This window comes from Squalius cephalus, assembly GCF_949319135.1.
Source record: "Squalius cephalus genome assembly, chromosome: 14".
NCBI lineage: Eukaryota > Metazoa > Chordata > Actinopteri > Cypriniformes > Leuciscidae > Squalius > Squalius cephalus.
Genome location: NC_137135.1, coordinates 33,333,364 through 33,360,950, shown reverse-complemented (window position 1 = coordinate 33,360,950; position 27,587 = coordinate 33,333,364). Strand labels below are relative to the sequence as shown.

At 39.1% G+C, this 27,587-nt stretch overlaps 6 protein-coding genes across 6 annotated transcripts in view; all 6 read right to left on the bottom strand.

Moving 5' to 3' along the window:
- Positions 1 to 26,701, bottom strand: part of LOC307170769 (protocadherin alpha-C2-like) — a gene marked incomplete at its 5' end in the record, with an annotated part of 184,187 nt that extends 157,486 nt beyond the window's left edge. Inside the window, one exon of the mRNA XM_079892039.1 lies at positions 24,335 to 26,701. Within this exon, the coding sequence (XP_079748165.1) occupies positions 24,335 to 26,686 (2,352 nt within the window). The remainder of the gene's footprint in view (positions 1 to 24,334) is intronic.
- LOC307170873 (protocadherin gamma-A5-like) lies at positions 306 to 2,845 on the bottom strand (the record flags this gene model as incomplete). The annotated part of the gene is made up of 1 exon (XM_079892183.1): positions 306 to 2,845. Exon 1 carries the CDS (start codon positions 2,685 to 2,687, stop codon positions 306 to 308), a length of 2,382 nt encoding a protein of 793 aa, XP_079748309.1. The 5' UTR covers positions 2,688 to 2,845.
- LOC307170870 (uncharacterized protein) lies at positions 306 to 23,305 on the bottom strand (the record flags this gene model as incomplete). Its single annotated transcript, XM_079892180.1, has 10 exons — positions 20,809 to 23,305; positions 20,233 to 20,479; positions 12,938 to 15,321; positions 9,767 to 9,931; positions 8,634 to 8,783; positions 6,507 to 7,187; positions 5,547 to 5,699; positions 3,417 to 4,208; positions 2,454 to 2,606; positions 306 to 1,346 (listed from the first exon to the last, which is right to left on the bottom strand). Exons 1-10 carry the CDS (start codon positions 23,155 to 23,157, stop codon positions 306 to 308), a joined length of 8,115 nt encoding a protein of 2,704 aa, XP_079748306.1. The 5' UTR covers positions 23,158 to 23,305.
- LOC307170872 (protocadherin gamma-A5-like) lies at positions 3,291 to 5,938 on the bottom strand (the record flags this gene model as incomplete). Its single annotated transcript, XM_079892182.1, has 1 exon — positions 3,291 to 5,938. Exon 1 carries the CDS (start codon positions 5,778 to 5,780, stop codon positions 3,291 to 3,293), a length of 2,490 nt encoding a protein of 829 aa, XP_079748308.1. The 5' UTR covers positions 5,781 to 5,938.
- LOC307170871 (uncharacterized protein) lies at positions 6,232 to 15,283 on the bottom strand (the record flags this gene model as incomplete). The annotated part of the gene is made up of 6 exons (XM_079892181.1): positions 6,232 to 6,310; positions 6,502 to 8,876; positions 9,767 to 10,525; positions 12,938 to 13,702; positions 13,961 to 14,124; positions 14,683 to 15,283. 6 exons carry the CDS (start codon positions 15,281 to 15,283, stop codon positions 6,232 to 6,234), a joined length of 4,743 nt encoding a protein of 1,580 aa, XP_079748307.1.
- On the bottom strand, positions 16,822 to 19,213 carry LOC307170786 (protocadherin alpha-8-like; the record flags this gene model as incomplete). Its single annotated transcript, XM_079892082.1, has 1 exon — positions 16,822 to 19,213. Exon 1 carries the CDS (start codon positions 19,207 to 19,209, stop codon positions 16,822 to 16,824), a length of 2,388 nt encoding a protein of 795 aa, XP_079748208.1. The 5' UTR covers positions 19,210 to 19,213.
- Positions 26,702 to 27,587: the final 886 nt, after the last annotated feature.

Here is a 27,587-nt window from a genome sequence, read left to right as displayed (position 1 = left end):
GCAGTTTTTTTTATGATTTCGTGACATTGAAAAAAAAAGGCGTTTAAGGATTTGTATGTGTCAGAAATTACGCCTTTGACAATTAAAGTTATTCTGGAGAAAATGCATATGATTTCAGCACTAAAGCAGCGAACAGCTCCCTGCAAGCTAATGTCACTAGCAATGCACTCAGAAAATCAAAGCTGTCAATCAAAGGAGGATAACTAACGTGATTTTGCGCTTTGAAACCATACCATGTAAAAGCATACCATTTTGAAATTATAACGTACAAAAGTATCAAAAAAACAGGGTGACTGTAATTAGAATTAATTGGTTATTCTTACCTCTCCAGAATCTCTCCTCCTGCGATCTGGTATCACTAGAGTATTCCTATTACTGCCTGGAGCTATTGTAGAGCCGATGCTCATTCTGGGTCCAACTAACATGTACCGTTTGTCTCCAGATCTGTACTGGATGCTGTGACACAGAGTCCCGTCGTAATTTGTCTCCTGTAAATACTTGGACGAATAGTCTGTAGACTTAGAGCACTGCATTACAATCAACACGATGATGCTGATGACAAAAAGCACTGAAACCGAGCCCAAAGTGATGATCAGATAAAATGTCACGTCGTTTTCCTCCTCGTCTTTTACTGAGTGTTTAACATCAGAAGCTGCAAAAGCCTCTTTGGGCTCCACAACTTTGACAATCACAGTCGCTGTTGCTGAGAGTGAAACGTTCCCATTGTCTTTGACCAGTATGAGCAGTTTATGCTGGGCCTCGTCTGTTTCTGTGAATGAGCGAAGGGTTCTTATCTGTCCTGTATAGCGGTCCAAACTAAAGAGACTGTGGTCACTAACTTCCTGCAGTGAAAACAATAACCAGCCGTTGTATCCTATATCTGCGTCATAGGCTCTGACTTTAGTCACCAAATGACCAGCGTTCACATTCCGGGGAATCTCTTCCACACCCTCAGCAGAACCGTTAGCGCTGACTGGATATACGATCACTGGAACGTTGTCGTTCTGATCCAGAATAAACACGTTCACTGTCACGTTACTGCTCAGAGACGGACTTCCAGAGTCTGTAGCGAGCACATGGAACTGGAACGTTTTTATCATTTCAAAGTCAAAGCTCTTTAGCGCGTGAATAACACCAGTGTCAGGATTAATATTCATGACAGATGCCATGTCGTTCTGTGTCCCTCCACCTCGTATGATATGATAAGTTATGGCAGCATTTTCATTAATATCTTTGTCTGAGGCACTGACAGAAAATATAGAAGCGCCTGGAGGATTGTTTTCAGTTAAATAAAGCTCCAGAGGATTGGAGGGAAATTCTGGGATGTTATCATTTACATCTGACACCTGTACAATCATAGTTTTATAAGCTGACAGAGAAGGGTTGCCTAAATCTGTTGCTGTTATTTTGATATCATATTCGGACACTAACTCTCGATCTAAGCGTTCTTTCGTTACAAGGGAATACATGTTATCCTGAACAGACGGTTTTAACTCAAATGGCACATTGTCAGACAGGCGACACACAACTTTTCCATTAATCCCAGAATCTTTATCACTTACACTTATAAGAGAAATAACTGTTCCAATTTTTGCGTCCTCCGAAATTAAATTTGAAAGAGATGTGACTTGTATTTCTGGTTTATTGTCATTTACATCTTCAACTTTAATGATGAGCTGACAATCAGTGTTAATAGGAGGAATCCCTTTGTCTGATGCCCTTATTATCAAACTGTAGATTTCATTTTCTTCAAAGTCAATCAAGCCTTTAACACGTATTTCACCAGTGGCCTGGTCTAATTGAAATATCTCACGTATTTTTGGCTTCATATTTCTACCGTATGCATATTCTACTTCACCATTCGGACCATTATCTGCATCACTTGCATTTATAATTGTCACTACAGTATCAATAATTGCATTTTCACGCAATGTTATTGTTAATGTATCACTACTGCATATGGGGCGGTTATCATTTACATCTAAAACAAAGACAGTGATATTAAGAATGCCTGATTTTGGTGGACTTCCGCCATCTACTGCAGTCAGTAGTAACCTGTGTATTTGAGTGGTTTCTCTGTCTAATGGTTTCTGTAATACTAAGAAAGGGGTTTTATCTCCGTATACACTATCTTTGATTTCCAAATCAAAATGCCCATTTTTACTCAGCTGGTAAAATCGAACTGAATTAACTCCCACATCCAGATCTCGAGCAGTTTGAAGTTCAAATCGTGTTCCTGTTACAGTGTTTTCCGCAACCTCTAGAAAGAAGTCTTTATCGTGGAAAGATGGAGAGTGATCATTCACATCTGTTATTTCAACTTCCACATAATGGACCTCGAGAGGCTTTTCGACGACTATTTTCAAATTAATCAAGCAGGCGTTATTTCCATCACACACTTCCTCTCTGTCAATGTGCTCATCCACATACAAGATGCCATTGTTCTGATTTACCTGGAAAAGAGCGTCATTCGATCCAGACACAATACGGAACCGTCTTTCCACTAATGTACTGACATCAAGACCCAAATCCTTAGCACAATTTCCGACGACAGATCCCTCTTTCACCTCTTCTGGAACAGAGTATCTTATCTGCGCTGAACCTTGCTGCCCGAGGCTCACAAGTAAAGAGAAACACAGAGAAATCCACCAGTACTCCCATCCGCGCCTTTGTCCTCCGGCTTCCATGGCGAGTGTTTACTGCACCGTTATTCCAATAATCAATATATGCTGGGTGATTAGATGTCACAATATAAAATTAGATAGATCGTGCAAAACAAAATAAATCCATTGTGAATACGGTTAGCACAGCCTATTACCGTTATACTGTTCATCAGCTCGCGAATGTTTCCTGACGAATGTGATGAACAATACAGTCCGTTTCACGTCATCAAAGGCAGGTCTTAAAATGCTTCTCAAATACTAGAGCAACAGTGACATCGAGCGGTCTACAGAAAGACTAGTCCTCAAAAACAGTTAGTTAAGCACATCAGTTGTGTACAAAACAACTTAAAATAATTACATTCAGTGGCACACTAAACCTATGCTGCATCATTTTATGAATCGCATTAATAACACCCCAAAGCAACTTATGTAGACAAGTGTGTGTGAGCACAATAAAGCCACTTTTAATGTATTAAACCCAGGCCATTCCAAGGAAACCGCAACTTTCAGCACCAAAGCAGCGGACAGCTCCCTCTGCTTTGGCACTACTTCGAATAACAGCAAATGTTTAGACATTACGCACATACTTTTTTTTGCAAAACAACTTATTAACTTGCCATTACCTCATTAGTTATATGATAACATATTGTGTAGCTTGTAGGGGAAAATGTATGGGTTTTTTATTTTATTTTTTATTTTATTTTTTATAAATAAATAAATCACAAGAAATTGAAAATTAATCGCCAGCCTTACCTCTCCCGAATCTCTCCTCCTGCGATCTGGTATCACTAGAGTATTCCTATTACTGCCTGGAGCTATTGTAGAGCCGATACTCATTCTGGGTCCAACTAACATGTACCGTTTGTCTCCAGATCTGTACTGGATGCTGTGACACAGAGTCCCGTCGTAATTTGTGTCCTGTAAATACTTGGACGAATAGTCTGTAGATTTAGAGCACTGCATTACAATCAACACGATGATGCTGATGACAAAAAGCACTGAAACCGAGCCCAAAGTGATGATCAGATAAAATGTCACGTCGTTTTCCTCCTCGTCTTTTACTGCGTGTTTAACATCAGAAGCTGCAAAAGCCTCTTTGGGCTCCACAACTTTGACAATCACAGTCGCTGTTGCTGAGAGTGAAACGTTCCCATTGTCTTTGACCAGTATGAGCAGTTTATGCTGGGCCTCGTCTGTTTCTGTGAATGAGCGAAGGGTTCTTATCTGTCCTGTATAGCGGTCCAAACTAAAGAGACTGTGGTCACTAACTTCCTGCAGTGAAAACAATAACCAGCCGTTGTATCCTATATCTGCGTCATAGGCTCTGACTTTAGTCACCAAATGACCTGCGTTCACATTCCGGGGAATCTCTTCCATACCCTCAGCAGAACCGTTAGCGCTGACTGGATATAAGATCACTGGAACGTTGTCGTTCTGATCCAGAATAAACACGTTCACTGTCACGTTACTGCTCAGAGACGGACTTCCAGAGTCTTTAGCGAGCACATGAAACTGGAACGTTTTTATCATTTCAAAGTCAAAGCTCTTTAGCGCGTGAATAACACCAGTGTCAGAATTAATATTCATGACAGATGCCATGTCGTTCTGTGTCCCTCCACCTCTTATGATATGATAAGTTATGGCGGCATTTTCATTAATATCTTTGTCTGAGGCACTGACAGAAAATATAGAAGCGCCTGGAGGATTGTTTTCAGTTAAATAAAGCTCAAGAGGATTCGAGGGAAATTCTGGGATGTTATCATTTACATCTGACACCTGTACAATCATAGTTTTATAAGCTGACAGAGAAGGGTTGCCTAAATCTGTTGCTGTTATTTTGATATCATATTCGGACACTAACTCTCGATCTAAGCGTTCTTTCGTTACAAGGGAATACATGTTATCCTGAACAGACGGTTTTAACTCAAATGGCACATTGTCAGACAGGCGACACACAACTTTTCCATTAATCCCAGAATCTTTATCACTTACACTTATAAGAGAAATAACTGTTCCAATTTTTGCGTCCTCCGAAATTACATTTGAAAGAGATGTTACTTGTATTTCTGGTTTATTGTCATTTACATCTTCAACTTTAATGATAAGCTGACAATCACTGTTCAAAGGAGGAAGACCCTTGTCTGATGCCCTTATTATCAAACTGTAGATTTCATTTTCTTCAAAGTCAATCAAGCCTTTAACACGTATTTCACCAGTGGCCTGGTCTAATTGAAATATCTCACGTATTTTTGGCTTCGTGTTTCTGCCGTATGTATATTCTACTTCACCATTCGGACCATTATCTGCATCACTTGCATTTATAATTGTCACTACAGTATCAATAATTGCATTTTCACGCAATGTTATTGTTAATGTATCACTACTGCAAATGGGGCGGTTATCATTTACATCCAAAACAAAGACAGTGATATTAAGAATGCCTGATTTTGGTGGACTTCCGCCATCTACTGCAGTCAGTAGTAACCTGTGTATTTGAGTGGTTTCTCTGTCTAATGGTTTCTGTAATACTAAGAAAGGAATTTTATCTCCGTATACACTATCTTTGATTTCCAAATCAAAATGCCCATTTTTACTCAGCTGGTAAAATCGAACTGAATTAACTCCCACATCCAGATCTCGAGCAGTTTGAAGTTCAAATCGTGTTCCAGTTACAGTGTTTTCCCAAACCTCTAGAAATAAGTCTTTATCGTGGAAAGATGGAGAGTGATCATTCACATCTGTTATTTCAACTTCCACATAATGGACCTCGAGAGGCTTTTCGACGACTATTTTCAAATTAATCAAGCAGGCGTTATTTCCATCACACACTTCCTCTCTGTCAATGTGCTTATCCACATACAAGATGCCATTGTTCTGATTTACCTGGAAAAGAGCGTCATTCGATCCAGACACAATACGGAACCGTCTTTCCACTAATGTACTGACATCAAGACCCAAATCCTTAGCACAATTTCCGACGACAGATCCCTCTTTCACCTCTTCTGGAACAGAGTATCTTATCTGCGCTGAACCTTGCTGCCCGAGGCTCACAAGTAAAGAGAAACACAGAGAAATCCACCAGTACTCCCATCCGCGCCTTTGTCCTCCGGCTTCCATGGCGAGTGTTTACTGCACCGTTATTCCAATAATCAATATATGCTGGGTGATTAGATGTCACAATATAAAATTAGATAGATCGTGCAAAACAAAATAAATCCATTGTGAATACGGTTAGCACAGCCTATTACCGTTATACTGTTCATCAGCTCGCGAATGTTTCCTGACGAATGTGATGAACAATACAGTCCGTTTCACGTCATCATCAAAGGCAGGTCTTAAAATGCTTCTCAAATACTAGAGCAACAGTGACATCGAGCGGTCTACAGAAAGACTAGTCCTCAAAAACAGTTAGTTAAGCACATCAGTTGTGTACAAAACAACTTAAAATAATTACATTCAGTGGCACACTAAACCTATGCTGCATCATTTTATAAATCGCATAAATAACACCCAAAAGCAACTTATGTAGACAAGTGTATGTGAGCACAATAAAGCCACTTTTAATGTATTAAACCCAGGCCATTCCAAGGAAACCGCAACTGGTTTCAGCACCAAAGCAGAGGACAGCTCCCTCTGCTTTGGCACTACTTCGAATAACAGCAAATGTTTAGACATTACGCACATACTTTTTTTTGTTGCAAAACAGCTTCTTAACTTGCCATTACCTCATCAGTTATAAGATAACATATTGTGTAGCTTGTAGGGGAAAATGTATTTTTTTTTATTTATTTTTTTTTTAAATAAATAAATCACAAGAAATTGAAAATTAATCGCCAGCCTTACCTCTCCAGAATCTCTCCTCCTGCGATCTGGTATCACTAGAGTATTCCTATTACTGCCTGGAGCTATTGTAGAGCCGATGCTCATTCTGGGTCCAACTAACATGTACCGTTTGTCTCCAGATCTGTACTGGATGCTGTGACACAGAGTCCCGTCGTAATTTGTGTCCTGTAAATACTTGGACGAATAGTCTGTAGATTTAGAGCACTGCATTACAATCAACACGATGATGCTGATGACAAAAAGCACTGAAACCGAGCCCAAAGTGATGATCAGATAAAATGTCACGTCGTTTTCCTCCTCGTCTTTTACTGCGTGTTTAACATCAGAAGCTGCAAAAGCCTCTTTGGGCTCCACAACTTTGACAATCACAGTCGCTGTTGCTGAGAGTGAAACGTTCCCATTGTCTTTGACCAGTATGAGCAGTTTATGCTGGGCCTCGTCTGTTTCTGTGAATGAGCGAAGGGTTCTTATCTGTCCTGTATAGCGGTCCAAACTAAAGAGACTGTGGTCACTAACTTCCTGCAGTGAAAACAATAACCAGCCGTTGTATCCTATATCTGCATCATAGGCTCTGACTTTAGTCACCAAATGACCTGCGTTCACATTCCGGGGAATCTCTTCCACACCCTCAGCAGAACCGTTAGCGCTGACTGGATGTAAGATCACTGGAACGTTGTCGTTCTGATCCAGAATAAACACGTTCACTGTCATGTTACTACTAAGTGGAGGAGTTCCTGAATCCTTTGCAACAACTTGGAAATGAAACTTTTTAATTGCTTCAAAGTCAAAACGGTTTAAGGCGTAAATAACCCCCGTTTCAGAGTTAATGTTCAAGAATGAGGCCATATCATTTTGTGCAGCATCCCCTCTAATAATATAGTAAGTAATCATTGCGTTTTCATTTAAATCTTTATCGGATGCGCTCACAGACAGTATGGAGGCACCAGCTGCGTTATTTTCTACTAAATATAATTCAAGCGGATTTTGAGAAAATTCAGGACAGTTATCATTAACATCTGATACCTGCACGCTCAGAGATTTAAAGGAGGATAAAGGTGGCTGTCCTAAATCAGTGACTGTTATTGTTATGTCATAATGGGACACGAGTTCTCGATCTAGTTTTCCTTTCGTTACAAGGGAATACATATTCTCTTGAAATGATGGTTTCAGCTCAAAAGGAACACTATCAGAAATACTTGGTACAATCTTCCCATTTATACCAGAGTCTTTGTCACTGATGCTAATCAATGAAATTACAGTACCAGTTTTAGAATCCTCAGAAACAACACTGGAAAGCGAGGTTAAATCTATTTCAGGAGCGTTATCATTTATGTCTATTATCTTAATAGTAACGACAGATTCAACGTTCAATGGAGGCTGGCCTTTATCTGATGCCTGTACGTCTAATTTGTACACCTCCGTTTCCTCAAAGTCCAGTTCACCTTTAATCTGAATTTCTCCTGTTGCACGATCCAGTTTAAATAGATCGTATACTTTGCGCTTCAAGTTCCTTCCAAATGCGTATTCTACAACACCATTTGAACCCTCATCCAAGTCAGTTGCGTTAAGTTTTATCAATACTGTTCCGATTGCAGCATTTTCTTTTACTGTTACAGAATATGAATCTTGACTGAACACAGGACGGTTATCATTAACATCAAGAACAGTAACAATTATGTTAAGATTTCCTGACCGTGGTGGATTTCCACCATCGCTAGCAGTTAGAATTAATCTGTGCTCCGCTGCGTTTTCTCGGTCAAGTGCTTTCTTTAAAACTAAAAGCGGTATTTTTTCCTCATCTCTATCCTTTGTCTCAACTTCGAAATACTCATTCTGACTCAATTTATACGACCGTACATTATTTACTGTCGTATCAGCATCTCGTGCTGCCTGTATTTGGAAACGTGTCCCTGTAGGTGTGTGTTCCGCAATCTCAAAATGCTGCTCCTCTTCTGTAAATGTGGGTGAGTTATCATTAACATCTGTTATCTGTACTCCAACGTAATGTATTTCCAAGGGATCTTCGACTACCATTTTTAAATTAATCAAGCAGGCGCCATTTCCATCACACAGCTCCTCTCTGTCAATGTTCTTATGGACATATAAGACGCCATTATTTGGATTTACCTGAAAAAGAGCATCCTTTGATCCAGACACGATACGCAATCTCCTGTTAGCTAAATTGCTGACATCAAGGCCAAGATCCTTTGCAATATGTCCAACAACGGATCCTTCTTTCAATTCTTCTGGAATAGAATATCTTATCTGCGCTGAAACCTGCTGTCCAAAACACAGAAGCAAGGAGAAAAACAAAGCAATCCACCAATACTCCCATCTGCGTCTTTGTTCTCTGGCTTCCATGGCGAACGATTACAGAGACACAGCCAGAAAAATATCCTTGGCGATTTCGAACAACAGTAGGCCTATATCATATAATTTGTAATGAAAATTTTTAAAAGAAAACCTTAGTAAACACGGAGGACAGATCGCATACCTAAACGCCTTTTCAGATCGTACCATCCCCATGGATAAGGACTATACAAGACTGTGCGTGTCATCATTATGGGCCGGACTTAAAGCAGGAAAACCAAAATTAGAGCAACACTGACACCGAGTGGAGCATTAGACCTTTCAAGTCAGCTCGTTATCATTTTCAATTTGCAGAATATATATTTTTTTTTTTTGAAAAAAACACCTTAAAGCGTCTGCAAACCGCAATAAATTATTCACTTTCATTTAAACCCCCAATTAAAATCTTCAAAAATACTTTACAAAAATCCTTAACTCCAAAATCTCTCCTCCTCCTCGACACCAAGTGGTTCAAAATACTTGAAAAAAAATGTTCAAATGCACCACCCACAGTTATAAATATACTTATTTTATGTTTAAAGGTACATTTCAGTTATTTAAAGTTTACATCTATTCAGTAGTTTGACGACTTATAGTTATGCTTTTTAAAATGTTCTCACAACATGCAAAAGTCGTTTAAGCATTTTTATGTCACAGAAATTACATATCTGACGATGAAGCCTATTCTAAAGGAATTGCATCAACTTTCAGCACCAAAGCAGCGAACAGCTCCCTGCAAGCTGCGGTTATTTACAACACGATCAGAAAATCAAAGCTGTCAAACAAGGTACGTTAACTAACGAGATTTGGTCTGTGACATCATAACTGTGTAAAAGCATACAATTTTCAATTATAATACACATATCAAACCAACACAGTGATTGTAATTATAATGAACTGGTTATTCTTACCTCTCCAGAATCTCTCCTCCTGCGATCTGGTATCACTAGAGTATTCCTATTACTGCCTGGAGCTATTGTAGAGCCGATACTCATTCTGGGTCCAACTAACATGTACCGTTTGTCTCCAGATCTGTACTGGATGCTGTGACATAGAGTCCCGTCGTAATTTGTGTCCTGTAAATACTTGGACGAATAGTCTGTGGATTTAGAGCACTGCATTACAATCAACACGATGATGCTGATGACAAAAAGCACTGAAACCGAGCCCAAAGTGATGATCAGATAAAATGTCACGTCGTTTTCCTCCTCGTCTTTTACTGCGTGTTTAACATCAGAAGCTGCAAAAGCCTCTTTGGGCTCCACAACTTTGACAATCACAGTCGCTGTTGCTGAGAGTGAAACGTTCCCATTGTCTTTGACCAGTATGAGCAGTTTATGCTGGGCCTCGTCTGTTTCTGTGAATGAGCGAAGGGTTCTTATCTGTCCTGTATAGCGGTCCAAACTAAAGAGACTGTGGTCACTAACTTCCTGCAGTGAAAACAATAACCAGCCGTTGTATCCTATATCTGCGTCATAGGCTCTGACTTTAGTCACCAAATGACCTGCGTTCACATTCCGGGGAATCTCTTCCACACCCTCAGCAGAACCGTTAGCGCTGACTGGATGTAAGATCACTGGAACGTTGTCGTTCTGATCCAGAATAAACACGTTCACTGTCACGTTACTGCTCAGAGACGGACTTCCAGAGTCTGTAGCGAGCACATGAAACTGGAACGTTTTAAGAGTTTCAAAATCAAAACTTTTAAGTGCATAAATAATTCCCGTTTCTGAATTAATATTTAGAAAAGTTGTCAAATCATCTTGATTTAGGTTATATGTTATTGCAGCATTTTCGTTTAAGTCTTTATCAAAAGCAGAGACAGAGAATATAGAAGCACCAGGGGCGTTGTTTTCAGATAAATAAAGCTCAATTTTGTTTTGGGTAAACTGTGGGGAGTTATCATTTACATCAGAGACCTGTATATTTAATATTTTAAAAGAAGACAAAGGTGGCTGTCCTAAGTCAGTGGCTGTTACAGTGATTTCATAGCTTGAAGTAACTTCTCTATCTAAACGCCCCTTTGTTACTAATGAATAAATATTCTCCTTAAAAGAGGATTTCAGCTCAAATGGCATATTTTCGGGTAATGTACAAATGACTTTGCCATTGACACCGGAGTCCTTGTCTGAAACACTGATTAAGGCTATGGCCGTTCCAGGATTTGCATTTTCAGATATAACACTAGAAAGTGATGTTATCTCAATTTCAGGAGAGTTATCATTAACATCTGTGACTTTAATGTTGAGTTCTGCTTCAGTTATAAGTGGAGGCTGGCCTTTATCTGATGCCTGCACATCTAATTTAAAGACATCAGTTTCCTCAAAGTCTATGTTCCCTTTAACTTGTAATTCGCCCGTGTTCTTGTCAAGCTTAAACAGGTCGTGAATTTTTCCATCCAGATTTTCGCCTAACGAGTACTCGATTTCCCCATTTATTCCATCATCTAAATCGGTTGCGTTTATTTTAATTACGACAGTGCCAAGAGGTGCATTTTCCAGGATTGTTGCAGAATATGAGTCGCGGCTAAAGACTGGTCGATTGTCATTTGTATCTAAAACAATAACAGAGATGTTCAGAGTCCCTGATTTCGGTGGATTTCCACCATCTGTGGCTGTTAATGTGAGTCTATGCTTGCCTTGCCTTTCTCTGTCCAGCGCTTTCTTTAAAACTAAAAATGGTATTTTTGTTGCATGCCTTTCTCGAATGTCAATATCAAACAGCTCATTCTGACTTAATTTATAATATCGAACCGTATTCATTCCCAGATCAGGATCTCTGGCAGTTTGGACTTGAAAACGCGTTCCCAAAAGCGTATGCTCAGCAATTTCAAATTGCTGTTCAGATCTCGGGAAAATGGGTGGATTATCGTTTACATCAGTTATTTCAACTTCTATGTAATGCACCTCTAAGGGGTCTTCAACAACGCATTTCAAACTTATCGAACAAACAGTGTTTCCATCACACAGCTTCTCTCTGTCGATTCTCTTATTGACATACAGTTCCCCATTGTTCTGATTTACCTGGAAAAGCGCATCATCAGGTCCAGAAACAATACGAAACCGTCGGTGCGCCAAATTACTGACATCAAGGTTTAAATCCTTAGCAATATTCCCCACAACAGATCCTTCTTTCACTTCCTCCGGGACATTGTATTTTATCTGTGCACAAATCAGATTCCCGAAGCACGACAGCAAAGAAAGAGTAATCCACCAGCTCGGCCGTCTGCTCCATTGTCCTCCCACATCCATCGCAAAGAAATATATCATTGAATACTTTCGGATTACAAATGCTCTTCTCACGAAACACTATTTTTTCATATTCTAATCTCTGATTTAATGTGCATTATCAAAAACGGTATACGATGAAATTATTAGTTACCACTGCTTTGAACGCAGTTATGCTGACCCTTCTCTCTGCACAAAACACGGTTATGTTTCTCATTAGCTGACGCCTGATGGGGAAGGGCTTGCTTCAAGACAGTAACCTAGAGTAACACTGACACCATGTGGAGTGGATTTGTTTTTGCAAAAAAAAAAAAAAAATCTACATCACGAAAACGAAAAGGACATAACTCTTTATTTTATCAGTGGTCACCGCATAGCCGTCAAAATATAAATGATTGTTATAATCCCTCCTCACAAAAATACAGATACAGTGAAAAATAAAATGAGTGTGGAATATTTACTCAGAAATGTATAAACAAAATTCACGTGTAATTCAATGTTACTTGCCGTTTCTCCTATTCCTTGAAATTGACTGTGAAATTGACTAAGTACTCCAATCATCTGCTTTATTTACTATTTCGAAAAATCTTTATATACAGTGCACATAAACTTTTTACATTATTACACTATATGTGACACCCTGGCAAAAACGGATGTTAATAACATTTGATTTTTTATTAGAAGAGAGAATAGTTCTGTGGTCATATTTGACTCTCAAATCCACCTTGACATAGCCCAAATGTTTTATAATGAACATCCATTTCAAAACAAAGCATGAAAAGACAACAAAAGTTTCACATACATCTGATAAATCTAAATCAAACAGAGCAAAAGGAATAAATCCGCCAGCCTTACCTCTCCAGAATCTCTCCTCCTGCGATCTGGTATCACTAGAGTATTCCTATTACTGCCTGGAGCTATTGTAGAGCCAATACTCATTCTGGGTCCAACTAACATGTACCGTTTGTCTCCAGATCTGTACTGGATGCTGTGGCACAGAGTCCCGTCGTAATTTGTGTCCTGTAAATACTTGGACGAATAGTCTGTAGACTTAGAGCACTGCATTACAATCAACACGATGATGCTGATGACAAAAAGCACTGAAACCGAGCCCAAAGTGATGATCAGATAAAATGTCACGTCGTTTTCCTCCTCGTCTTTTACTGCGTTTTTAACATCAGAAGCTGCAAAAGCCTCTTTGGGCTCCACAACTTTGACAATCACAGTCGCTGTTGCTGAGAGTGAAACGTTCCCATTGTCTTTGACCAGTATGAGCAGTTTATGCTGGGCCTCGTCTGTTTCTGTGAATGAGCGAAGGGTTCTTATCTGTCCTGTATAGCGGTCCAAACTAAAGAGACTGTGGTCACTAACTTCCTGCAGTGAAAACAATAACCAGCCGTTGTATCCTATATCTGCATCATAGGCTCTGACTTTAGTCACCAAATGACCAGCGTTCACATTCCGGGGAATCTCTTCCACACCCTCAGCAGAACCGTTAGCGCTGACTGGATATAAGATCACTGGAACGTTGTCGTTCTGATCCAGAATAAACACGTTCACTGTCACGTTACTGCTCAGAGACGGACTTCCAGAGTCTTTAGCGAGCACATGGAACTGGAACTTTTTGGTAGTTTCAAAATCAAAACTTTTAAGTGCATAAATTGCGCCTGTCTCTGAATTCGTATTTAAAAACGATGTCATGTCACTTTGTGTCCCATTCCCTTTAATAATCTGATATGAAATCACAGAGTTTTCATTTAGGTCCTTGTCAAAAGCACTCAGTGTGAGAATTGGCGCACCTGCAGCATTGTTTTCAATCATATATAATTCAATAGGATTTAGGCTAAATTCAGGTGGGTTATCATTAACATCTGACACCTGCACGCTCAGAGTTTTAATGGAGGACAGTGGAGGCTGACCCAAGTCGGTCGCTGTTATTGTAATTTCATAATGTGATACAGTTTCACGATCCAGGACCCCTTTAGTCACTAAGGAGTACATGTTGTCCTGAACTGATGGTTTTACTTCAAATGGAACATTTTCTGAGAGAGTGCACACAACTTTTCCGTTCACACCAGTGTCTCTGTCAGTAACACTAATAAGTGAGATTACAGTACCAGACTTGGAATCTTCAGGCACGATCTTCGATAATGACGTCACTTCTATGGTCGGCTTATTATCATTTATGTCAAGTATTTTTAAAATGACTCTACAGTCAGTGGTCAAAGGCGGTTGCCCATTGTCAGATGCCTGTATATCCAACTTATAAACATTATTCTTTTCAAAATCTACCTCTCCTACAACACGAATTTCACCTGTTAATCTATCCAAGCTAAAAATATTCTGGTTGTTAGCCCCTCCAAAGGTATAAGACACTTCACCATTTGGACCGTAATCAGAATCACTTGCAAGAATTTTCATTACTAAAGTTCCATTTTGCACGTTTTCATGCAGTGTTGAAGAATAAATATCTTGACTAAATACAGGGCGGTTGTCATTCACATCAAGAACAAGTACTGTTATGTTTAGTGATCCTGATCTTGGCGGATTGCCACCATCTATTGCTGTCAATATTATATTGTGTTCAGCTTTGTGCTCACGGTCAAGTGGCTTTTGTAAAACCAGAAAAGGCAGTTTGTCCTCTGCCATGTCTCTTATTTCTAAATCAAAATGCTCGTTTTGACTTAATTTATACAAGCGCACAGAATTCACTCCACTATCAGGGTCATTCGCAGCTTGCAGCTGAAAACGCGTTCCTTGAAGTGTGTTTTCAGAAATTTCTAATAGCTTTTCTTTTTCTGTGAATGTAGGGGCGTGATCATTTACATCAATTATCTCAACGGCGATATAATGGATCTCTAGTGGATTTTCCACCACTATTTTAAGGTTAATCAAGCATGCTCCAATACTATCACACAGCTCTTCTCTGTCAATTTTCCTTTGAACATTTAAGACACCATTGTTCTGATTTACCACGAAAAGCGCTTCATCTGATCCAGACACGATACGGAACCGTCTGTCCATCAAAGTGCTCGCATCAAGTCCCAAATCCTTGGCGATATTTCCTACAACATATCCCTCTTTGACCTCCTCTGGAATAGAGTATCTTATTTGAGCTGAAAGCTGCTGCCCAAAGCACAGAAGAAAACAGATAATCATCCACCAGTGCTCCCCTTTGCGCCTTTGTCTTCCAGCATCCATTTCGAACGAAAGCGAAATCCAGAAGTAAATGCCACTACCTGGTTATATTATAAATAGCCTATAGATTCATGTTAATCGAACAAACAAAAGTGAAGCACGAAAAGGCATTACGCTGTTCTGTCTTTGTCTGTCTTCAAACAAATATCATCCTCCTTTTGCGTTGAACAACCTGCATAATGCAAACTAGAATATGGGGGGCAGGGCGAATAGACGCTTTCCCTGTACAACGATGACACCATGAGGTTTGTGAAGAATGACACAGATAAGCAAAAACTATATAAGAAGCTGGAAATAACAAATAAAGACGTGTTGTTCTCTTATATCAAGAACTAAAGCAATCTTGCATGCGACTATACTTGTGTATTTAGTCTAGAACTGTTGTATTATAAAAACAAACAACAGCAACACCAACCATCATAATTAACTAATCATAAATATCATCATTACGCTGTTAAATCACGGAGCAGGTGCAATAATGTCAGAACCATTAAGTTGCATAGAGCCTCTCGCCAAGAAAATAAAAATGTATGTAAAGGTCTGTCCTTACTAAAATAACATGACATGAAATAACGAGACTGTAACAGAATTTGATGCTCAAAACGCTTAAAGTGAATACATTCAATTTGCTGGGTTCATTCCGAAATAAGACAACAGTCAACAGCTGGAATTTTCTTCTGAAACTTTACCGTGTTGACAGAGACAAAGAGAAAGAAAAATATTAAGGCAAAGAATAGCCTTAGAGTTTTAGAAAATTGACTGCGAGTGACCGAGCTCTCTGTCAAGTAATTTGCCTAATTTAAAGATGACGATTTTTGTCTCTCCTTCATTTCGCGAAGCTTATGTTCAAAATAATCAGTTTGACTCAATTTACTAAATCAAACAGATTCCATGCCATAATTTCCTTCTCGCAACTTAACATGGGAAAGCTGTTTTTGCTATTTCTAACAACACGTTTATCAGACAAATATTAAGAGGATTTAACAACAGCTTTAGACGTATCAAACCAGCAACAATCAACACAACCCATCGATCTATTGAAGTTATTCGTGGACAATCTTCGAGAACACCATTTGCTTAAATATGTATTTATATGTGGTCATGCTGAAAGAGCAACAAGTGCGCACCTAGTAGAACGTAGAAGTTTTTCTTGAAAATGTAAAAGGTTGAAAAACATTTTTTTTATTAGCCCTATATTTTATAAACAAAACAGATATGCAAAAAACAAGGCATGAAATGATAACGAACAAGGGAGAAGGTACACGCCACAAAAAAATGCAAGTTTAAGTGCAAGTGACAAATATTTAAAAATATTTAAATTTACGTCTTAGACCAATTCTCAATGAACTGCATCTAATTTCAGCACCAACGCAGAGAACAGCTCCCGGCGAGCTGTTACAATACGATCAGACAAAGTTGTCAAAGTACTGAACAAGTTTTGCGCAATGAAATCACAAATCAGTAAAAGCATAGCATTTTTCAGATATTCAAATTTTAACGAATGATAAAAAAAAAAAATCAAAGCAATAGGGTGACCGTAATTATAATGAACTGGTTATTCTTACCTCTCCAGAATCTCTCCTCCTGCGATCTGGTATCACTAGAGTATTCCTATTACTGCCTGGAGCTATTGTAGAGCCGATACTCATTCTGGGTCCAACTAACATGTACCGTTTGTCTCCAGATCTGTACTGGATGCTGTGACACAGAGTCCCGTCGTAATTTGTGTCCTGTAAATACTTGGACGAATAGTCTGTAGATTTAGAGCACTGCATTACAATCAACACGATGATGCTGATGACAAAAAGCACTGAAACCGAGCCCAAAGTGATGATCAGATAAAATGTCACGTCGTTTTCCTCCTCGTCTTTTACTGCGTGTTTAACATCAGAAGCTGCAAAAGCCTCTTTGGGCTCCACAACTTTGACAATCACAGTCGCTGTTGCTGAGAGTGACACGTTCCCATTGTCTTTGACCAGTATGAGCAGTTTATGCTGGGCCTCGTCTGTTTCTGTGAATGAGCGAAGGGTTCTTATCTGTCCTGTATAGCGGTCCAAACTAAAGAGACTGTGGTCACTAACTTCCTGCAGTGAAAACAATAACCAGCCGTTGTATCCTATATCTGCATCATAGGCTCTGACTTTAGTCACCAAATGACCTGCGTTCACATTCCGGGGAATCTCTTCCACACCCTCAGCAGAACCGTTAGCGCTGACTGGATATAAGATCACTGGAACGTTGTCGTTCTGATCCAGAATAAACACGTTCACTGTCACGTTACTGCTCAGAGACGGACTTCCAGAGTCTGTAGCGAGCACATGGAACTGGAACGTTTTTACAGTTTCAAAGTCGAAACTTTTAAGCGCGTGTATATGTCCATTGTCTGAATTCACATTAAGGAAGGACGACATGTGACTTTTTGTTCCATCTTCTCTAATTATTTGATAGGTAATTGCAGCATTTTCATTCATGTCTTTGTCGAAGGCGCTAACAGAGTATACGGATGCTCCTGGAGGGTTATTTTCCATTAAATACAATTCTAAAGGATTGTGAGGAAATTCTGGAACGTTATCGTTTACATCTGATATCTGCACATTCAGTGTTTTGATAGAGGACAGAGGAGGCTGACCAAGATCTGTGGCTGTTATTGTGACATCATATCGAGAAACGAGCTCTCTATCCAACTTTGCATTCGTCACAAGAGAGTACATATTTTCTTTGAATGACGGCTTCAGTTCAAAAGGAACGTTATCAGATATTCTACAAACAACTTTGCCATTGACGCCAGAATCTTTATCAGTGATACTAACAAGTGAAATGACCGTTCCTGGTTTGGAATCTTCGGGAACTACATCAGACAGGGAGGTAATGTCTATATCTGGTCCATTATCATTTTCGTCAATCACTTTAATTATAATTCTACAGTTGCTTGTCTTCGGTGGCTGGCCTTTATCTGACGCTATAACACTAATTCTATAAACATCGGTTTTCTCAAAATCCACATTGCTTTTCACCCGAATTTCTCCTGTATTACTGTTCAAATCAAAAGTTGTGTAAACTAGTCTTTCAATATTTTTAATAAATGAATAAATTATTTCGGCATTCAGACCTTCATCTAAATCAGTGGCATTCAATGTAATGACTAGAGTACCAACAGGAGCGTTTTCTTGCAATGTGACAGAATAAAGTTCTTGACTGAATTTTGGCCTGTTGTCATTGTCATCCAGCACCGTGACATTAATAACGATACTCCCTGATCTTGGCGGATTCCCTCCGTCAACAGCAGTCAGTATAAGACTGTGAGTTACCTGACGCTCCCTGTCAAGCAATTTACGCAATTTTAAGATTGGGATTTTTTTCTCTCCGCCGTTTTCCCGAAGCTCAAGTTCAAAATATTCATTTTGGCTTAATTTATAAAAACGAACAGAATTCACGCCTGCATCAGGGTCCTGTGCTTCCTGCAACTGAATGTCCTCACCCGGTTGGGTTGATTCTGCTATTTCTAACAGCACATCTTTATCAGCAAAAACTGGTGCATGGTCATTTACATCAGTAATTTCAACTTCTACATAATGGACTTCAAGAGGATTTTCAACAACTGTCTTTAGACTTATCAAACAAGCATTAGTTCCATCACACAGCGCCTCTCTATCGATAAGCTTATCCACATACAAGATCCCATTATTCTGGTTTACCTGGAAAAGGGCGTCATTTAATCCAGAGACAATACGGAACCTCCTGTCCATCAAATTACTGACCTCAAAACCCAAATCCTTTGCAATATTTCCCACAATCGATCCCTCTTTAACCTCCTCTGAAACAGTGTATCTTATCTGAGCTGAGATCTGCTGTCCGAGGCATATTAGCAAATAGAAACACAGAGAAATCCACCAGTACTCCCATCGGCGCCTTTGTTCTCCAGCATCCATGATGAAAACCGTCGCCTGAGGAACACGTCCGTGTAAATTTATACTCCTTACAGTTACCGTATAAATCTATTTAAATGCTTCGAGGAAGAATTTGAGAACATCTTTTGCTCAAGTATCGACGAATATGTCCGGACTAAAAGAGTAGTCAGCGCGCTCTAGCCTGGGTTAAAACCCAGTGTGACGCAAAACAAATCCCTGACACAAACAACGTTTCCTTGTGTAATACTGACACCATGAGGTTCACTGCAACATGTCAATTTAAACACCTCATGCACTTAAACTATAGCATTAAGGCAAAGAGCAAATGTTTGATACATTTTGCAGATATGATTTTATTAAACTAATATTAATGTATACATATGCCTGACCTCTAAAAACTACTTACATATATATATATATATATATATATATATATATATATATATATATACACATACATATACATATACACACACTCTCATTCATGTATGTATATATGTATTAAAAAGGTCACAAAGTTAATTTCAGTACCACAGACAGTTCTGCACGAATCAATAGCTATGACAAGTAAGATTTATTATTAAAAATTATTAATAAAAACTGTATGTTTTTACACAATACATTTCCGTACTCCCATGAACTCATTCATTTTGTGTCACTTCCCTAAGTACACATTGGAGTTGTGTAAATAACTATCTTTTTGTCTACAAATTAGTCAAATTATGATAATATAATATATTTATTTAATATAACTGCGTCTGCGATGCAAGACTTTTTTTCATATTGTTCACTTTAATAGTAAAAATCATTAATTTTTTTTTTTTTAAACACAGAATACTACCTTCAGTATTTCCATTACTGTCGAGATTATAGTAGAACTGATTCCGGGTCCAACTAGCATGTATCTTTTGCTGTGACAGAGTTCACCTGAGTCCAATAAAATAATTTTAATATTCTTAATATTGTCACAGCTGATGAAGACAGACGCGAGGATGAATCAACACAATACTTTAATGATCAAACTTCAAAAATACAACTCAGGACATATGTAAGCAAGTATCCAAACAGTTAACTTAGCTTGATAATAACACTGATGCAGTTTCCAGGACTGAGGAAGACTTCGAGACTGTCGAGTGTATATGGAGGACAATGAAGACCGTGGGGAACAGGAGTGCAGGTAAATAGTCAGGTAAATCACAGATAAGAGCAACGAGACCAGACAATGGGTGTTTGTGGGGTGATGGTTTATATGGCAGTCCTTGAGTGACAACAGGTGGAGGTGATCAGGACTCTGGGGATTTGGAACGAATGGGAGGAGCTGAGGAGTCTAGCGCTGAGGGATTGCATGAATTCGTGACAAATATAGCATTATTGTATTACAGCAATGATTAGAAGAGAGAATAGTTCTGTTCCACTATTCATACATCAACATACAAAATCTGTCACAAATCTACCTTGACATAAAAAAGCCCAATATTTTATAAACAGTTAAAACAGCCATGCCAAAACAAAACCTGAAAAGTCAACATGAGCAAGGAGAGAAGGACACGCCAAAGAACTTCATATGCAAATGATACATTAAAATCAAAGACTGCAAAATAATAAATCCGCCAGCCTTACCTCTCCAGAATCTCTCCTCCTGCGATCTGGTATCACTAGAGTATTCCTATTACTGCCTGGAGCTATTGTAGAGCCAATACTCATTCTGGGTCCAACTAACATGTACCGTTTGTCTCCAGATCTGTACTGGATGCTGTGACACAGAGTCCCGTCGTAATTTGTCTCCTGTAAATACTTGGACGAATAGTCTGTAGATTTAGAGCACTGCATTACAATCAACACGATGATGCTGATGACAAAAAGCACTGAAACCGAGCCCAAAGTGATGATCAGATAAAATGTCACGTCGTTTTCCTCCTCGTCTTTTACTGCGTGTTTAACATCAGAAGCTGCAAAAGCCTCTTTGGGCTCCACAACTTTGACAATCACAGTCGCTGTTGCTGAGAGTGAAACGTTCCCATTGTCTTTGACCAGTATGAGCAGTTTATGCTGGGCCTCGTCTGTTTCTGTGAATGAGCGAAGGGTTCTTATCTGTCCTGTATAGCGGTCCAAACTAAAGAGACTGTGGTCACTAACTTCCTGCAGTGAAAACAATAACCAGCCGTTGTATCCTATATCTGCATCATAGGCTCTGACTTTAGTCACCAAATGACCAGCGTTCACATTCCGGGGAATCTCTTCCACACCCTCAGCAGAACCGTTAGCGCTGACTGGATATAAGATCACTGGAACGTTGTCGTTCTGATCCAGAATAAACACGTTCACTGTCACGTTACTGCTCAGAGACGGACTTCCAGAGTCTGTAGCGAGCACATGGAACTGGAACGTTTTGGTAGTTTCAAAATCAAAACTTTTAAGTGCATAAATTGCGCCTGTTTCAGAATTAATATTTAAAAACGATGTCATGTCACTCCCTTTTATAATCTGATATGAAATCACAGAGTTTTCATTTAGGTCCTTGTCAAAAGCACTCAGTGTGAGAATTGGCGCACCTGCAGCATTGTTTTCAATCATATATAATTCAATAGGATTTAGGCTAAATTCAGGTGGGTTATCATTAACATCTGACACCTGCACGCTCAGAGTTTTAAAGGAGGACAGTGGAGGCTGACCCAAGTCGGTCGCTGTTATTGTAATGTCATAATTTGATATGATTTCACGGTCCAGGTTCTTTTTAGTGACTAACGAAAACATGTTTTCCTGAACTGATGGTTTTAATTCAAATGGAACATTTTCTGAGAGAGAGCACACAACTTTTCCGTTAACACCAGTGTCTCTGTCAGTAACACTAATGAGTGAGATTACAGTACCAGGCTTGGAATCTTCAGACACCATCTTTGACAGTGACGTTACATCGATCTCAGGCGTATTATCGTTTGTGTCTAAAATTTTCACGACAACTCTACAGTCTGTCTTCATAGGGGGTTGGCCATTATCAGAGGCTTGAACATCAAGTTTGTAAATAGATTTCTCCTCAAAATCTATATCCCCTTTCACACGAATGTCACCTGTCAGTTTATCCAAACTAAATATTTCATACACCTTTGGGTTCTGATCGCTGCCAAATGCGTATGTGACCTCTCCATTTGAGCCATAATCTGCATCACTTGCTTGAACCTGAATGACTAGCGTTCCAACTTGTATGTTTTCTTTTAAATTTGTAGAATATGTATCTTGGCTAAAAACAGGTCTGTTGTCATTATTATCAAGAACAACAACTGTAATATTTAGAGTTCCTGATTTGTGTGGATTTCCTCCATCTATTGCTGTTAAAACTAAATTATATTCGTCATTAATCTCACGGTCAAGAGTTTTTTGTAAAACTAAAAATGGCAGTTTATCTTCTCCCTGATCTCTGACTTCAAGATCAAAGTGTTCATTTGGGGTTAATTTGTATGTACGAACAGAATTTCCCCCTGCATCCGGGTCACGCGCCGCCTTAAGCTGAAAACGCGTCCCTCGAGCAGTCGATTCCAAAATCTCCAATCGTTTCTCATGTTCACTGAAAGTGGGCGAATTGTCATTTACATCAATCACCTCCACTCCAATATAATGTATTTCAAGGGGATTTTCGACGACAATCTTCAGATTTATCATGCATGCGCTATGACTATCACACAGCGATTCTCGGTCGATTTTCTTATGAACATGCAAGACGCCGTTCTGATTTACCTGAAAAAAATCATCATTGGATCCAGATACAATACGGAACCGCCTGTCCGCCAAAGCACTGACTTCAAGCCCCAAATCCTTTGCAATATTTCCAACGATGGTTCCCTCTTTTACTTCCTCTGGAATAGAGTATCTTATCTGAGCTGAAACCTGCTGTCCGAAGCGCAGCAGAAAAGAAAAACACAAAGCGATCCACCAGCACTCCCATCTGCGCTTTTGTCCATCGGGTTCCATCATGAATCAACTGCTTAAGATCACAAAACAAATTATTGTTGCCCTTGATTTCTGAATGAGCGAATTCTCCGAGATGTCATAGAAATGTGCAATTTCTTCAAACAAATCACCGCAATCCACGCCGACCGACTACCCGGTCTTTCAACAACACAGAATCGCGCTTTTGGTGGAGAGGAACAATTGTGTGACGCCAATGTCTTAAAGAGGAGGGACTGCATTCAAAAGGTTTCCTTGTATAATACTGACACCATGAGGCTATCTGATAATATAGCGGATAATAAAGAATTTCAGTTCTAGGAAACATTATAATACAACTGCTAATACAAATAGCAGGCTTCACTCGATTAAAGCAAACCTAAAAAACACATAATAAATGTTTTATTCATTTTAATGACTAAAGACAACTCATATCACAAAATTCACTCAAAATAATGCACTGATATAGAGACACCGTGATATGATTATATCACAACATAATGGAGATTGAAGAGGTGTGCTATAATACAGAAATAAAAAGCAGATTTCGGTTCCTGTTGATTTTATTTAGAATGAGCTAAAATGGAAGTGTAAATCTTTTGCTCGAGGGAATAGATATTTCTCATTTATAAACTATATTTTAAAATAAAAATTTGAAGTTGCTTTAGACAAAACAACAACTAAATGAGAATAAAAGGAAAACTAAAACTAAAAACTAAACTAATGCATGAACTGTCATAGATGTTTGTGTTTGATGTTATATATATATATATAGTACATACATGTTTGTTTTTAACAGTGATTGTTATAAATTAATATTCTTGTCTAGCCTGCAGCCATTAATGAGTGTGACTGACTCACTAACTACTCTTAAGTGTTTTAGGTTTCAGTTAAAAAAAAAATTCTGTCATGTATTTTAATGGTGAATGTTAATAAGATTAATGTAGTTTAGCTATATATATATAAAAAATGTTTTTCTCACCACTGTTGAGATAGCAGTTAATGTTCTTTGTATCAGCTTCAGTGTGGTTTATTTTGAACACTGATTATTTGCACTTTTACTAAATGTCATCACCGGGTTGCAAAAATGTTCATGTGAATGTATGGTTTTGACTTTCAGCACCATGGATAGCTCTCGTTGAAACGACAACACAAACGTGAAAACTATAAAATAATAAGAATAATTATTAAAGATGCATCTTACCTCTCCCGAATCTCTCCTCCTGCGATCTGGTATCACTAGAGTATTCCTATTACTGCCTGGTGCTATTGTAGAGCCGATACTCATTCTGGGTCCAACTAACATGTACCGTTTGTCTCCAGATCTGTACTGGATGCTGTGACACAGAGTCCCGTCGTAATTTGTGTCCTGTAAATACTTGGACGAATAGTCTGTGGATTTAGAGCACTGCATTACAATCAACACGATGATGCTGATGACAAAAAGCACTGAAACCGAGCCCAAAGTGATGATCAGATAAAATGTCACGTCGTTTTCCTCCTCGTCTTTTACTGCGTGTTTAACATCAGAAGCTGCAAAAGCCTCTTTGGGCTCCACAACTTTGACAATCACAGTCGCTGTTGCTGAGAGTGAAACGTTCCCATTGTCTTTGACCAGTATGAGCAGTTTATGCTGGGCCTCGTCTGTTTCTGTGAATGAGCGAAGGGTTCTTATCTGTCCTGTATAGCGGTCCAAGCTAAAGAGACTGTGGTCACTAACTTCCTGCAGTGAAAACAATAACCAGCCGTTGTATCCTATATCTGCGTCATAGGCTCTGACTTTAGTCACCAAATGACCTGCGTTCACATTCCGGGGAATCTCTTCCACACCCTCAGCAGAACCGTTAGCGCTGACTGGATATAAGATCACTGGAACGTTGTCGTTCTGATCCAGAATAAACACGTTCACTGTCACGTTACTGCTCAGAGACGGACTTCCAGAGTCTTTGGCCACAACAAAGAATTGAAATGTTTTTAAAGACTCAAAGTCAAAGCTCTTCAATGAGTAAACGGTACCATTAGCCTCATTAATACTCAGAAATGATATCATGCTTTGATCTGAATTCACTCGATCAATTGAATACGAGACACGTGCGTTTTCACCTTCGTCTATATCAGCTGCACTTAATGAGAAAACGGCAATTCCTGGTTTGTTGTTTTCAACCACGTAGAATGCATATGGGCTTTGAGTAAATGTGGGGCTGTTGTCGTTGACATCCGTGACCTCGACGTGAATCGATCTCGTTGATGATAACGGCGGGGTTCCTAAATCTTTGGCTGTTATGTTAATATCATAAGACGATTTAGATTCTTTGTCAATGTGTTCTTTAGTTACCAGAGAATAAAAGTTTCCATCAGGCGATGGCTTGAGATCAAAGGGAATATTTTTGGGCAGAGCGCAAACAATCTTTCCATTCATACCTGAGTCCAGGTCAGTAACTCCCATCAGAGCCACGACAGTCCCAAGAGGAGCATCCTCGGGTATGTGGCTAGATACTGAGGTGACGTCAATCTCAGGCCTGTTGTCGTTGACATCCTCAACATTGACAAGCACATTACATAGTGTAGATAATGATACGGCCCCCTTATCCGCAGCCACTATCTTTAGCTCATAAACTTGCCTTTCCTCATAATTTAGCCCACCTTTTATCTTTAATTCACCCGTTAAACTATCTAAATCAAAAACCTCAGATGCTCCGTTCCTGAACTTGTTCCTTAAAGAATATTCAATTTCCCCATTTATTCCATCATCTGAATCTGAAGCATTTACGCGGAGCAGAAATGTTCCTTCAGGGGCGTTTTCTTTCACCGTCACTGTGTATTTTTGTTTATCACAAATGGGAGTATTATCATTGACATCTGACACAACAATAGTAATATTTACAGTAGTTGATTTCTGCGGCTTTCCGCCGTCCGTCGCAGTTAATATTAGCTTATGCCTTGCGCTTTTTTCTCTATCAAGAGGTTTTTGTAGAATGAGGACAGGGATCTTACCTTCGTCTCCCATGTCTTCCGTTTCTAAACGAAAATAATGATTTTGGCTCAGTTTATATGCCTGCAAATCGTTTGAGCCTATATCTGGATCGTGAGCAGTTTCTAGCTGAAATCGTGCTCCTGTCATTGCAGATTCAAGTATTTCCAATTTATAGTTTTCATCCAAAAAACTAGGTGGGTTATCATTGACATCGATGATGTCAACTGATATCTGGTGCATTTCGAGTGGATTTTCTATCACTGCTTTAAGATGAATGAGACACGGGTTGGTTTTAGCACACAGCTCTTCTCTGTCTATCCTCTGGTTCACAAACAAAGCGCCGTCTTCATGATTTACCCGAAAGAGCTCTTGCTTTGTCCCCGCAACAATGCGTAAATTCCGGTTCTCCAATGAAGTCGGATCAATCCCCAAGTCTTTTGCAATGTTCCCTACAGTGACTCCAGTTTTAGATTCTTCTTGGAGGGAGTAGTTTATCTGAGCAGCATTTCCTCCGGAATTAAACAGCAAACACATCACATAAAAAATCTTGCTCATCCACGTTCTTGTGTTTTCACTCGCCATAGTTTCCTCTGAGCACCGCTGAAAATAGCAGATGCGCTCAACTCATTTATGCTATCCCAAAGCACAAATAACGGACAGATTTAAAATCGTCGTGGTTGTTCATTGTTCAAAGCCAAAGTGGTGTCTGACACACGCCAAGCCACGAAATCTGTTACTGTAAACGCAACTGTTAGCAATGTATGGTATTGCAGCGCCACTAAGAGCGATTTTGCAGAACTGCATCATCTCCTTCACAATACATCTTCTAGTGATGCTGTTTCCATCCAAAGTTGGCAATTTAACTTATGCGCAAAATAGGAATATCGCATAAAACATTACAAATAAAGCAGCGGTTCCATCCAGTGAGTCGAAGACAACAAAATCGTCACTTCCTGATAAACTGAAGCTAAATATCAACCAAGGAAAGCAGGAGAAGCCACTGTATATTATATTTTGTATATAATAAATGACTTGCGTCTCAGAGCGCGCAGGCGAAACGTAATAAACACATACGCACTTAATGATACCGAACCACTTTGATGATATCCAAAAATTCGCGTAAAAATAGATGGAAACATAATTAACAAAACATAACTTAACAGAACAGAACATAAAGAGGACCAAACATGACCAGCTATACTAGTAGATCAAATGTTCGGAGTAGGTCAAATGATTATTACTATGATTATTATTATGATTATTGTTATTATTAACAATCATATTGCGTTATCACAATACCACATGTCCTACAATTCAAATCTGAAAATAGACATCTAATTAATTTTGGGGGAAAAAAATACAACTTTTTGTTATTTTTCTTTTATTGGAATCAGCCTTTAAAACACGTGTTATAAATTTTAAGAGAATAAATGAGCCAGTATTAATATGTTAACCATGTCTATATGTTTTTTAGTGTCTGACT